At 38.1% G+C, this 12,589-nt stretch overlaps 1 protein-coding gene across 2 annotated transcripts in view; it reads left to right on the plus strand.

Moving 5' to 3' along the window:
* The window catches only part of LOC147896200 (homeobox protein rough sheath 1-like), a 50,899-nt gene that overhangs the window by 18,993 nt on the left and 19,317 nt on the right, over positions 1 to 12,589 (plus strand). For both annotated transcript variants that reach the window (XM_087382393.1, XM_087382394.1), the window contains exon 6: positions 5,567 to 5,820. In XM_087382393.1, the coding sequence (XP_087238519.1) occupies positions 5,567 to 5,820 (254 nt within the window). The remainder of the gene's footprint in view (positions 1 to 5,566; positions 5,821 to 12,589) is intronic.

Consider the following 12,589-nt stretch of genomic DNA (forward strand, 5'->3'; position numbering starts at 1 on the left):
ACGAGAGGAGAGAGTCGAAACCATTTAGCCTACAAGTAGAGTATGTGACCTTATGCTCTTTATATGCAGGTTCTTATTACCAATTCATGGTTTTTGCTTGTATATATGCAAATCTTACTTGTCGAATCAATCTTTGATCTTGAGGTGAAATGATACTACAAGATCTATATATATGAGGGAGGCTCCGTAACATTTCATGACGACACATGGCAAGGAAAAAAGGTTATTGTCAAGATTTCCCTTGTGAAAAGATAGGAATAATTTTGAAAAAGTGAGCCATAGTAAATGTCTTTGATGGTGTTCATTAAAAAAAATCCCTATCTTGTAGTTTTGCCGGTAGTAGAAGCATGTTTATTGTTCATTTGGAGAAGCTAAGAGAAAATTTGAAAGAGTGGGCCCTCAACAAAGGCATGTTTTATGGTGTTCATAGTGAAGTAATTGTGGCATATAGTGAGAAAGAAAATGGTTGTTTACATTATAAAATGCATATCTCATAGTGCTACATTTTCATGGAAAAAGCTACCTTGGATAGTAAGAGTGGCTTGTGTGAAGGAAGCAATTTAGACTCTTGAAGAAAGAAAAATAGAACCTATAAGAGGAGTAGGATTCAATAAAGAGAGTTATTCTATCCTTAAAAATCTAATAGTGTGCATGTGTGCGTGTGTGTGCTGGAGGGAAGGAGGGAGGGAGGGAGGGAGCTTTGGACCTTATTGCATACAATAAAGAAGTTACTAGTACTTTCATAAACGAAGATTTCTCATTTAGGTTTGTGTTCCTCTATGTGCTTGAAAGTTCTTGCTACATAAAGTTTTAGATTGTCTAGGGAAGACTAAAATGAAATCGTTTAGACTTAACAAGCAGTTGTAGCTTAAATGAAGAGATTTTGGACTACTTTTTGATTAGCCTTCTCCTTTAGACTTCACAAGCAGTTGTAGCTTGAATGAAAAGATTTTGGACTACTTTTTGATTAGCCTTCTCATTTACTGCTAGCCTTCGTCATGGCTTAGTATGCCCTTCGCCACCAGAGTGTCGACAGAAACTCACTACGAAGACTTTGTATAAATGGATGCTCAAGTATGTGTGGGTGTGTGGATTTGTATGTGTGAGAGCACATCTTTATACTATGGTCTATGCCCACGGTTACCAGTTGGGTGCTGATGATGTCAAACACCCCAAGGAACCATGGATGACTCGTCCAACTTGATCCAAGCTAATCTCACATGTATACAAGGAGAGTCACATGACATAGACCAACAAATTTGTTGGTAGTAAACCGTTGAAAAGTTGGAGGTTACATAGGCAAGAAGCCTTTCACATTGTAAGAGGAGCCATGAAGTGTAGCAGACATTGTAAAATGGAACATGGAAGGTTAGAATATAAAAGCGCTACCAAGAAAATGACAATTCATCAAAGTTAATGAAAGGACCTCCAACAAAGATTGGAGGTGGAGGTGGAGCACCAATAGACAATGGAAGGTAGAAGACCAACAAACGTAATCTAATACATTGCTTTGCAGTGACAATCTATTGCCTTTGAATTACAATTGGGGAAATGGACATTGTGTTTTCTCCTATTTAAGCTACAAGCAGCTTTGATGCAAAATTAATACTTTTTGATCTTATGCACTTCATGGGTGCTCACAGAGAGAGAGAGAAAGAGAGACAGAGAGTTTTCGCATGGCTCCATGAGTGAGATATAATGAAATGGATAATTTCTCTATTTATGGGTGCCACAAATGATATTGATCCAATCATACCTTTATATCAATGATCTAGATTCCCATTTTTCAAGGTCTCCTTTTGGATGGAGACCATATTAGCCGTGTGATTTGCGGTTATTATTTCATAGAAGCTTCAATTAAGAGCTTCTCATATCAGCATAGTGCCCGCACGTGCACATCAAATCTAGAAATACATTGCAGGTCCCTAACAAACTAGGAAGATAGACAGAACGCCAAGCTATCAAAAACATATGCCTTGCAAGGGCCCTTGACATCCTCGAAATGCCCATCGGTGGGTAACTTGCAAAAAAACAAGGCTTGCGATTGCACTCGCCTTTTATTTTTTGTAAATTGCCTCGCTAGGACATTTCACTAAGAACTAATATCTTACATTGATTTGTGTGCTAAATTGCAATCTCGATGTGTTGCAATCAGCCATTTTATGACATGTTTAGAGGTGAACATAAGAAATCAATAGGGCAGTACTTGTGCTTTGCATGAGATAAACTAGCCAAAGCACGAGATGAACTGGCCATGGACTGTTCATCAAGCATTGATGGCTCAACAATAGGAATTCAATCATCAACTAGATAATTAAGATATGATGTACTTCTTTAATGAGGATCATCCAATGCAACTTCATATCCCCTAGATAATTGTAGCATTCAAAAGAGGAAAATATCCACTAGAAGTCTTTTCTTGAAATGAAGACAAAAGAGTGTAAAAAACCCTCCTTCAAATGTAGCTCCTAAAACTACTACATCACTTTGAAGCTGGGAATCTACAGGGCTTCCCAGACCATGCGGCTCTTTGAGCACCAATGAACTTTGCATCAGATCAAAAAGTTTTAATTTTGCATTAGAGCCGTTTAATGTAGCTTAAATACGAGAGACGCAATATGTCCATTTCCTAGATCCTATTTTAAAGGCAACAGATTGCCAAAGTATATGTGTTTACTGCAAAGCAATGTATTAGATTATGTTTGTCTTCTACCTTCCATTGTCTATTGGCGCTCCACCTTGGCCTTCAATCTTTGTTGGCAGTCGTTTTGTTAACTTTGATGAATAGTACCGCCTTTATATTCTAACCTTCTATGTTACATTTCCTTTTGCCAAAATCTTCCAACTTTAGCGTTAAATGCTCTCCCTTTTGCTAATTAACAATCTAAAACTTCTTCCAACAATATCTTTGACAATTGTTTTTCCAATCTTCTTCTCACCTCTAACGTAGTCTCTCGTTGATGGAGAGTATAAAAGAGATCTTCTTACTTCTAAGTTCTAACTGATGTCTTTTGTTTATGTAAAGAACATATAGGAAATAAAACAATCCACTCCCAATTCTTTTTGACCTCGTAGAATCCTCATGATTTGATTGTTAACATTGCTTACAGGGGGTTTCACAGTCACCGTTAGAGCTAAAATCACATTTTTTGCATCGATTTTCTAGTGGTTGGTTGGGTTGTGAAGTTTCCCACAAAGTGGCTATGGCATTCGATTCCCTCCTTAGTGGCTATCAATACAAGACTTTTTTTTTCCAGCACCTACTCTAAGAGCTTTTGACACACCCATCACTCATCGTATAGTTAGAGTGGACTCCCTTCCAAATAGTTGCCATAGCCAAGCATAGTATCAGACCACCAACGTCTGGCAAGGCAAGCTGCAGAACATATTAGTAATATGCCAATCGAAACATCCGATGATCTCTCTAGAGGTTTGATAAAACAAACTCCTATGTCCTTTGGGAGCTTAGTGGCTGTGAAAATTTCTTTTTTGATCAAAAACTTCAAAATTTTATTGTAATAAAAAGATATAAGTTACAAAAGTTACAAAATAGAAAATTGTCTGAATTCCTTTGGGAGCTTAGTGGCTGTGATTGAAATCATAGTAAGCTTTGGAAGTCATAGGAGTAAGTCCAAGGCCTCTAAAAACAGAGGCAAACGTTTTAGCCACTCTGACTAGAAGCCTAACGGCCTCAATAGGAGGCTTTTTGGTCCTCCACCAAAATGAAAGGGCTCACCACTTTCCTTCTTGGGGACGCGAGCTTTTTTTTTTGGGGAGGATACTGTTCGTAGAGCACTACCCTGTTATGGATAAAGATAAGAGTGTTCCTCTAACATAAAATAAATGTACCTAGACAACTACTCCTCGAGAATCCAATGTGTGAGCAGTTCTGAATGAAAGTTTTCATGGATCCATCATCGATCCGTAATTCTTCTAGGGAATCTTTGGTGCAGGGAGTCTGGGGAATCTAACTATCACCAAAACACTGGAGTAAGAGCCACGGACCACTCTGTTGGACGGCGAACTTAGATGACATTGCTATACAGTCCCAGGGGAGTCGTGTCCGGGTAGGTGACCTTGAGATCATAAAGTAACAGGAAAGATTCAAAACACTCTTATCTATCCAAAACACGCTTTGAAACTGATAGAAATTAAGGGACTGGCAGCCTAACGGTACACTCAGACTATACAATTTAACATTGTAACTGTCTGAAATGATTCACGTGCTACTCCTCGACCTGAGCAATAAGGAAACCTTGCCGGGACTTCCCAAACGATTCACACTTGTTATTAAACGATCTCTTTCAAACCGTCGTACTCGCGGACAGCAAAATCTACGTCTTTGATTCTGTCCTCAAAAGCTGGGCCCAGTCCGTAGATTCTCCACTGCGAGGGTTGTCGGGACTCGGAAATCATTCTAAAGGGATATTGCCTAGAGGCTAAATACGGAGTCGTATCTCTCTACATTGTTTGTTGCTTGAGCCACGTCACCTTTCGTCTCTCTTTGTATTGTTGTTTTCCAGGCGATTCCCCAACTATCTCAGCATATTGACTGACCCCACAAAAATCCAGGAACTGAGCGGCTTTGTTTCACACAAAACATGTGTGTCTCCCCGCACTTGTCTATGATATCTTCCTCCCAAATATGCAGGTGCTTCCTCTAGTCAATAAAAACCAATGACATAGAGAGAGAAGTTGTTTAATTATTCTTGCCAACTCCAATGCTTACTAGATTGCAGAAAGTGGACATTACACACCAATTGCCAAAGGTTGCCTGCTTGTCTCCTTCTACGTTTTGGTGCCTGTCTCCTTTCGTTTTGAGCATGCAGGTAATGCCCCCTTTTACGTGCCTCCCATCGCTTTCCCTGCGGTGGACGGCCTACTTCATTTCAAAATAGAGGACCATGAAGCAAACTTTCAACTCGGACTGCAAGTATGCTGCACAAAGCATCCTAAAAAGTAGCTGTACCATATCTCCCTGACCGGATTCTCTGGTTTTCCATCCTCCACGGAATCCCTGATGTGTCATTTTTCTCTTTCCGTATTAAAATATAGGGCGAACCTCCAGCCTGCACATCCTCTGATCATATTCCCTCTATCCGTAGAAGATTCTCGATTGTCTCCCGTTATCTGCAGTGCAAGAATAATGATTCTCGCAATAATCACATTTCAAAGAAAATGATGTTGAATCAGGATAACCACTTTCGCTCTGTGTCTGTTGCGTGAAAAATAACCCCGTTGAGTCGCTCTCGATCAGGTTGAGGGAAACTTAGAGACGAAATTTTTTCTATGACCACCCGGACGAATCGGAGGGATGCGTGAGAATCCCCGATAGCTTTGAAGTTTCAGAGGCGACTTCTAGGTTAATGACATTTGTACGATTCTTAGCAATTCTATTGTATGCATCTCCTCGTTGTCTCTCTCGTACCGTGAAACAATGTGAGTTTTTTCGACAATGGATTTAGTCTTTCTGTTCCGCATTGGATAAATTAGATTGAGACGAGTTCTGAGAATATAAGTGAAATTCCGTTTATTAATCTGCCTGTTTTTTGACATCCCTTTGAAGCTGATGAGAAGATGGATGGGAATGGATCATCTGAGGAGGAAGATGGTAGTTGCTGTGAGCTAGACTACAATGATGTTGATCCGCTTGCTGAAGAGAACAAACTCAAGGAGCAGCTTCTGCGAAAGTACAGCGGATACATATGCACTTTGAAGCAAGAGTTTATGAAAAAGAAGAAGAAGGGAAAGTTACCAAAGGAGGCAAGGCAAAAACTTCTGGACTGGTGGAGTCAGCATTACAAATGGCCGTATCCATCGGTAAGAATCCAAACCTTTGTTGATGTAAATTATCCGTTGCGATCAAGAATCAACTGGATCATGCCAACCTCATTGTCCATGTGGAATTTGATCCTGATCAATGCTTATGGAAGTACCCAACCAAGTCCTACTAGAAGGTGATCACACACCAGTGTAATCTTTGACGTTTTGCTTTGACGGCTAACACCTTTTGCACGCACGTGGTCTGTTGAAAACCATTGTTAAGTAGGAATCTGTTTATATAACTTCCATTCCAATATATGATGCTGAAACCGATGCTAAGAGCTGGCTGAATTCCATCACAATAGCGCCGTTTGAAGAGAACACATTGTATGTTACTCGGGTTTTTTTAGCGCAGAAAGTTTGGCATTGCCATACCTTGTTTGAAAGAAACAGACTATTATGAAGTGCTTCTCGCTTAATAATATTACACACACAGTTTAAGAGCGGCTATGTAATCTAAATCGCTCATGGAAGCTACCTGGGGAGGGGCTTTTTTCTACGGCAGGCGTCAAATGGAAAGGCTGTAACACTGCAAGCATAGAAAGAAAGGGCTGATATAGCACATTTGCTGTGTTACAGCGACCGGTGACAGAGGGCCATAATGCAGGAAAAGGGAGAGCTCAGGCCCTTTCGACTGGTGAAAAAAATAAGGACCTATCCTTTAGCACCTTGGTATAAATGAAGAGGACCTAGCATGACACCTCACGGTTATAGACACCTGCTCATAGTCACAATGAATCGTCCCCGCTCATAGTCACAATGAATCGCGCCACTAAAATGGTTTCGAAGTTCAGAATGCTTTAATGTGAAACTTTTCAAGAAAAATTGTGATGAAGCGAGGCACATCACAGAAATCAAGATGGCGAGTGGTGCAGCCGCAGCCATCTTGATTTCTGTGAAATGCTGACCTCAGGCCTCTTATTGACATCCAGGGTAAGCTGTTGATGGCTAGAGCTCCTTTATAGCTATGTGTAATCGAGATTCCAGGAACAAAGTAGTGTAATCTTTGGTTAATGACTTCGACATTTCTATCTTGATGTGCATCATTTTGTCATATTCCACTAACAATCAAATGTAGACTCACTTGATGTGCTTTCATCCTCTGACTCACTTGGAGTAAAAGCATTTTTGCTATGCTACATTCCAAGGTATTTCTAAGATGCAGTCTAGTTTCTCAGCATATGTATCAAAGATTTCATTGCTTTAGAAAGTTTTCAAGCAGTGTGAGAGCATATCATGTTCTCCAACATAATATTAGGGCGTTGTTCTTGATAAGTCCTTGTAGTCTACATGGAGGCAGAATGAAGGAGTTTCTTTTGAATTGAGGAAGCTCCATGATTCAGTTAAGTACGAAAAATTGACTTAGAAGGTTTACCTCAAGATGGCTGGCTCCTCTTGATGATCTTGAACTTCAAGGAGATCGAAAAGCTTAATGAGTCCACCAATACTCTTTGAAAGGTGAAGATTCTATTTGAAAGATGAAGATTTGAAGTTGCTTAGTTGTTGGAGAAGTCTTGCAATCATTACCTGAACATAGTTCAGAACCATGACATCAAGAATGTTGTTCGAGCGACAATCAATGCAGCATAATTACCAGTTAGCAATTCCTTCTTTGGTCGTGTTGCGAACGCTTTAGCTTAACCTATTGAGTGTAGAGGCCAAATTCTAGCTTCTAAATCTAGACCATGTGTTCATCATGAAAGACATATAAGTATACCTCACTACATAAAGGGCAGAATAAAATGACAAAATAAAAGTATGCCTTGCTTGAAGATACAAGGTGACAAATAAGTAAATACATACTATAAGTCATCAATAAGCTGTTGGTCTAGCAAGACCTTGCATGCACTTGTAAACATAGATGAGTATGAAAACTAAAGCAGATATACTCATCTTGTAGGTATGCACTGTGCATTTAGTCCATTGGATTATATCCAAGCACTTGTGCAAACCAGCATGTACTCGGAGACACAACTTAGTGTGTTGAAAGAGAACATATAAGCTCAGTCTAAAAACAAATGAGTACCTTGAAAATGACAAGGAAACATGCGAGAAGCGTCTTCGCATATGTGAAATGAGGCATTTAAGAAATAATGATATCAAAGCTAAATAGAAAAGAAACATTGAAAGAAAACATGTTAGCATGTTAACAACACCACACATTCGGCAAGTCCTTTTCTTCCATAAGATGAACCAGCTTATGAAAGTGAAGCTAGTGTTGAATACATGATGAGTAAGTCAAGCAAAATGTAAGATTATAAGAGAGAAAGAAACATTAGGTCCACATTTTCATTTGCATATCAAGCACACCTACATGATTAGCAAGTCAGCTCAGAATGACAAGAAAGTGTTTAGGATGAGGAACCTCCAAGCAGTATAAATGAAAAGCTCAATATGGTCAAATCTTTACCCTACTCCAGATCAAATGCAGTGGATGGTATATAGGCATCCTTGATTGACAAAAGATGAAAGATAATCGGCTTTCAAAATCATAAGATAATTGTAAGTAACTCTCATCTTCAAAATAACAAAAAATATCTAGAAAAGCAAAAGTAAATGATAAGATAATCGAAGATAATCTAGCCTTCAAAACAATATAAAAGATTTTGGAAGCTCCTTTAAATTAATCAGCTCATGCTAAAAGTAAAGCTTGATATAGAATATTTGTCAAGTCTCTTTAACTAAGATTCATGTAAACTTAAAGCTCCAGCTAAACTTCTTAGCAAAACATAATAATACATGTAGTATCATTGTTGTACTCAAAATGTTGTACTCAACTATGATGATATCATGGTTTTTAATCATGTATAATATTAAAGGAAGTTGGTTTATCTCTATACCAACAGTCAGAGAAAAGCTCTAATACATAGATATATGCCATAGTGAGATGTTAGAAATTGATCAATTTTCATGTATCAAGAACGGGAAGCTTATTTGAGATCATAAAGAGCACAATGAAGGTGACAAACAAGATGGTCATGATCCGAAAGTATGAATCCTTCTGGTTGCTTCATATAAATCTCCTCTTTAAGATCTCCATTAAGAAAAATAGTTTTAACTTTTTACATCCATTTTATGAATCTCCAAATCAAATTGAGTAGCAAAAGCTAAGAGTACACATTCCTCTGTAGATGGAGTAGCAATGATGCCATAAGATGGAGTAGTAATGACATCAAAAGTGGAATCATTATCAAATAGAAAAGAAAAGGCAGAAAGTAAGGACTCAGTGTCCTTTGCATCCTCGGTAGACCATGTCTCTCTCATTAACTCATTGAATATGGCATCACGATTCATTATCACCTTTTTAAAAGAGGAATCATAGAATTTATAACCTTTAGAATTCGAATAATATCCAATGAATATGATCTTTTTTTCAGGAAGATCTAGCTTTTTTCGTGTTCCTTTTGGTACATGAATATAAGCAATGTTTAAAAATGTGATACAGAAGGAGTCTCCCCTATCCAAGATGTGATTGGTATTTGACCAGAAGGTGCAGTTGTAGGAAGATGATTTTGCATAAAGATGGCTGTCAGAAGTGCTTCTTTCCAAAAGCTTCGAGATAATCCAGAATGAAGGAGCATACACTGCATGGCATCAAGAGAAGTGTGATTCTTAGGCTCTGCATAAGTATTTTGTTGAGGAGAGTATGGAATAGAATATTCACGATAAATGCCACACTCAATGCAATAATCATTAAAGAGATTAGAAATATATTCTCCACTATTGTTACTACGAAGGGTCTTGATCCGAAAACGAGTATGAAGTTTCACATAAATTTTATATTTCTTAAATACTGATAAGGCCTCTGACTTATGTCGCAAGAGAAATGCAGTTGTATATCTTGACCAATCGTCAATGAAAGTGATGCAATACTTGTAGAAAGACTTAGATGGAGGAAAAGGTCCACGTATATCAGTGTGGACAAGATCCAATAAATCATATGAATGAGTTGAAGTAGATGCATGAAAGAGTTTTCAATGATGCTTGCTAAGAGCGTAATATTTACAGAGGTCCATGTGAGGACGAGCTGGGAGATTCATACCATCCATAAGATCATGACATTTATAGCAAGTAGCTTGGCAAAATCCGAATGAACAAAATGATGATGCCATAGCTTGGAGTCCAGATTACTAGGGATTGTAACCACATTAGCAATATCATCATTTAAGGAAAGTTGAAAGAGTTTACTATGCCGAGGATTGTTATGGTATGTCCATCTTTTTCAATCTGACACTATGTGTGGTCAAAGCTAATAAAGAGACCAAGATCAACAAGTCGTGTAGCAGAGAGAAGATTTCTCTAAAGATCTGGAACATGGAGAATGTCTCGCAAGACTCTTGTTGAAGAAAAAGTGCCAATATATAAATCACCAACACCCATGACTTGACAAGTAGTGTCATTAGCAAGATAAACTAATTTCTTGTGAGGAAGAGCATGATAATTATGTAACCATTGAGATTGATATGTCATATTACCAGTAGCCCCAGAATCAACAATAAAAGTGGAACCATGTCGAATATAAAGTATCCTTTTTGGAGAGACATCAGAACATATATGATTTGCCTCTTGATGCGTATGGATATGTTGTTGTTGAGCAGCATATGCTTGAGTACGTTCACAATCATAACGTCTCTTGTAACACCAAAAGGATGGATGATTTTCACCACAATATTCGCAAGGAGAATTCTTGGATAAGCATGGTTGCTTGGTGGTAACATCATGTTTCTCATCATATTGCTGAGTCCAATAATCAGAGATAACATGACCATGGTTATTACAATAAGAACAATGGTTCTCAGAATATTTGAGATGAGAAGAATTACCACCTTTGTACGGATGATCACCATGTCCATAACCACCGCATCCATATTTGGAGAAAGGACGCTTGCATGCAACACAAGCTATCTCTGAATCTGCATCATCCGTTTTTATCATGATAGATTCATGAGTCTTTACGACGCTTGTGTTGTTGAGCGTACTCAATCAAAGAAATACATGTTTGATTAAAATCAATCTTGTTTTGTTGGAAAGGATGGTAACAATATTATCATATAATGGATCTTGGATTGTGTTGAGAAGATAGGTCACCAATAAATTTCGTGGAACAGGTGCACTGGCAGTAGCAAGTTGATTGACGATATCCTTGAATGACTCAATATGAGTTGTCATAGGAGCTCTAACTTTGTATGGAGTGCTCAAAAGATTACAAAGATAAAGAATCTCTATGACGGATTTCTTTCGAAAAGTAGCAACGAGATATTCCCAGATTGCATGAGAAGAAGAAAGGGCAAATACATCTAGCGAGTCTTTACGATGCTCATGTTGTTGAGTGTACTCAATCAAAGAAATACATGTTTGATAAAAATCAATCTTGTTTTGTTGGAAAGGATGGTAATAATATTATCATATAATGGATCTTGGACTGTGTCGATAAGACAGGTCAATAATAAATTTCATGGAACAAGTGTACCGGCAGTAGCAAGTTGGTTGATGATATTCTTGAATGACTCAATATGAGTTGTCATAGGAGCTCTAACTTTGTATGGAGTGCTCAAAATATAACAAAGATAAAGAATCTCTATGATGGATTTATTCCCAAAAGTAACAACGAGATATTTTCATATTGCATGAGAAGAAATGGCAAATACATCCAACATGAGAGAATCATATAGAGCAGATAAAATATATCGACGAGGTGCTTTATTACGAGAATGTCAATCGACAGAGTCATATCTCCATTGCTCAAAGAGAGGGCCTTGAGTCACAAGAGCATGATTCCCAGTTGCATCGATAGGTTGGGATGGACAAACGAGATCACCAAGAATAATATCCGAAAGATTATCACCTTCGAGTATCAATAACATCTTCACTTTTCAACTAGAAAAACCTTGTCCTTGAAACAGAGGAACATATTATTGGCCAGAAGGAAAGCCATTGATGATTATAGACATTGCCATCATGCTTCAGGAGAATATGTTTGTGAGAGCTCATGTCAATGATCGAGAATACAATGGTCGCTTTGAAAATATAGAACTCGAGATACGCGATGGGAGTATGCTAGAAATAGCATACATGCGAAGAAAGCACTTTGAGCTTGTTAATTACAAAACCATGATATTTTTGGAGAAAAGTAAAGCTTGTCGATCATGAAATGAAGATATTTTTGATGAAAAGCACTACGATCGTGCCGATCATGAAACCAATACGTTTATCATGAAGCCACGATATTCTTGGCGAAAAGCAGTACGAGTGTGTCGAACATGAAACGGATGAAAAAGTAGACGGCATAAAAACTGAAGTAACTCTTTGCTCCGAAGTCCAATTGGGACATTTAAGTACTCATAATGAAGAGCACAACGAGAGCTAGGCTCTATAGATATATGATTCATTCGCCACTGATAACTTTCTCAAATTCGCACTAGAAGGCCTCCAAAAAACCACATCAAGTTAGACATGTCAAAATTGACGAGCAAATAAGCGATGAAATATTGAAAGTGCTATGTAATCAAATCAACAACTAATACTTCCAGTCTTTCTTCATTACAGTGAACATATAATAGAAAGACCATATAATAGAAAGACCTTTGTAGCTCTGATACCATGTTGAGAGAGAAGAAGAGACGATAGACACACCAAATAGACTCTCAAAGATTGATTCATATTGATTACTAGTTACACATATATAGGTGAGACCTAGTTCAAGTTAGGGCGAGCTATATATAGCTTTAACAAAAGCTACAAAGGATTCATGATGACCTTGAAACCT

This window comes from Dipteris shenzhenensis, chromosome 12 (genome assembly GCF_047967505.1).
Source record: "Dipteris shenzhenensis isolate YYH24624 ecotype China chromosome 12, Dip_SZ_1.0, whole genome shotgun sequence".
Classification (NCBI taxonomy): domain Eukaryota; kingdom Viridiplantae; phylum Streptophyta; class Polypodiopsida; order Gleicheniales; family Dipteridaceae; genus Dipteris; species Dipteris shenzhenensis.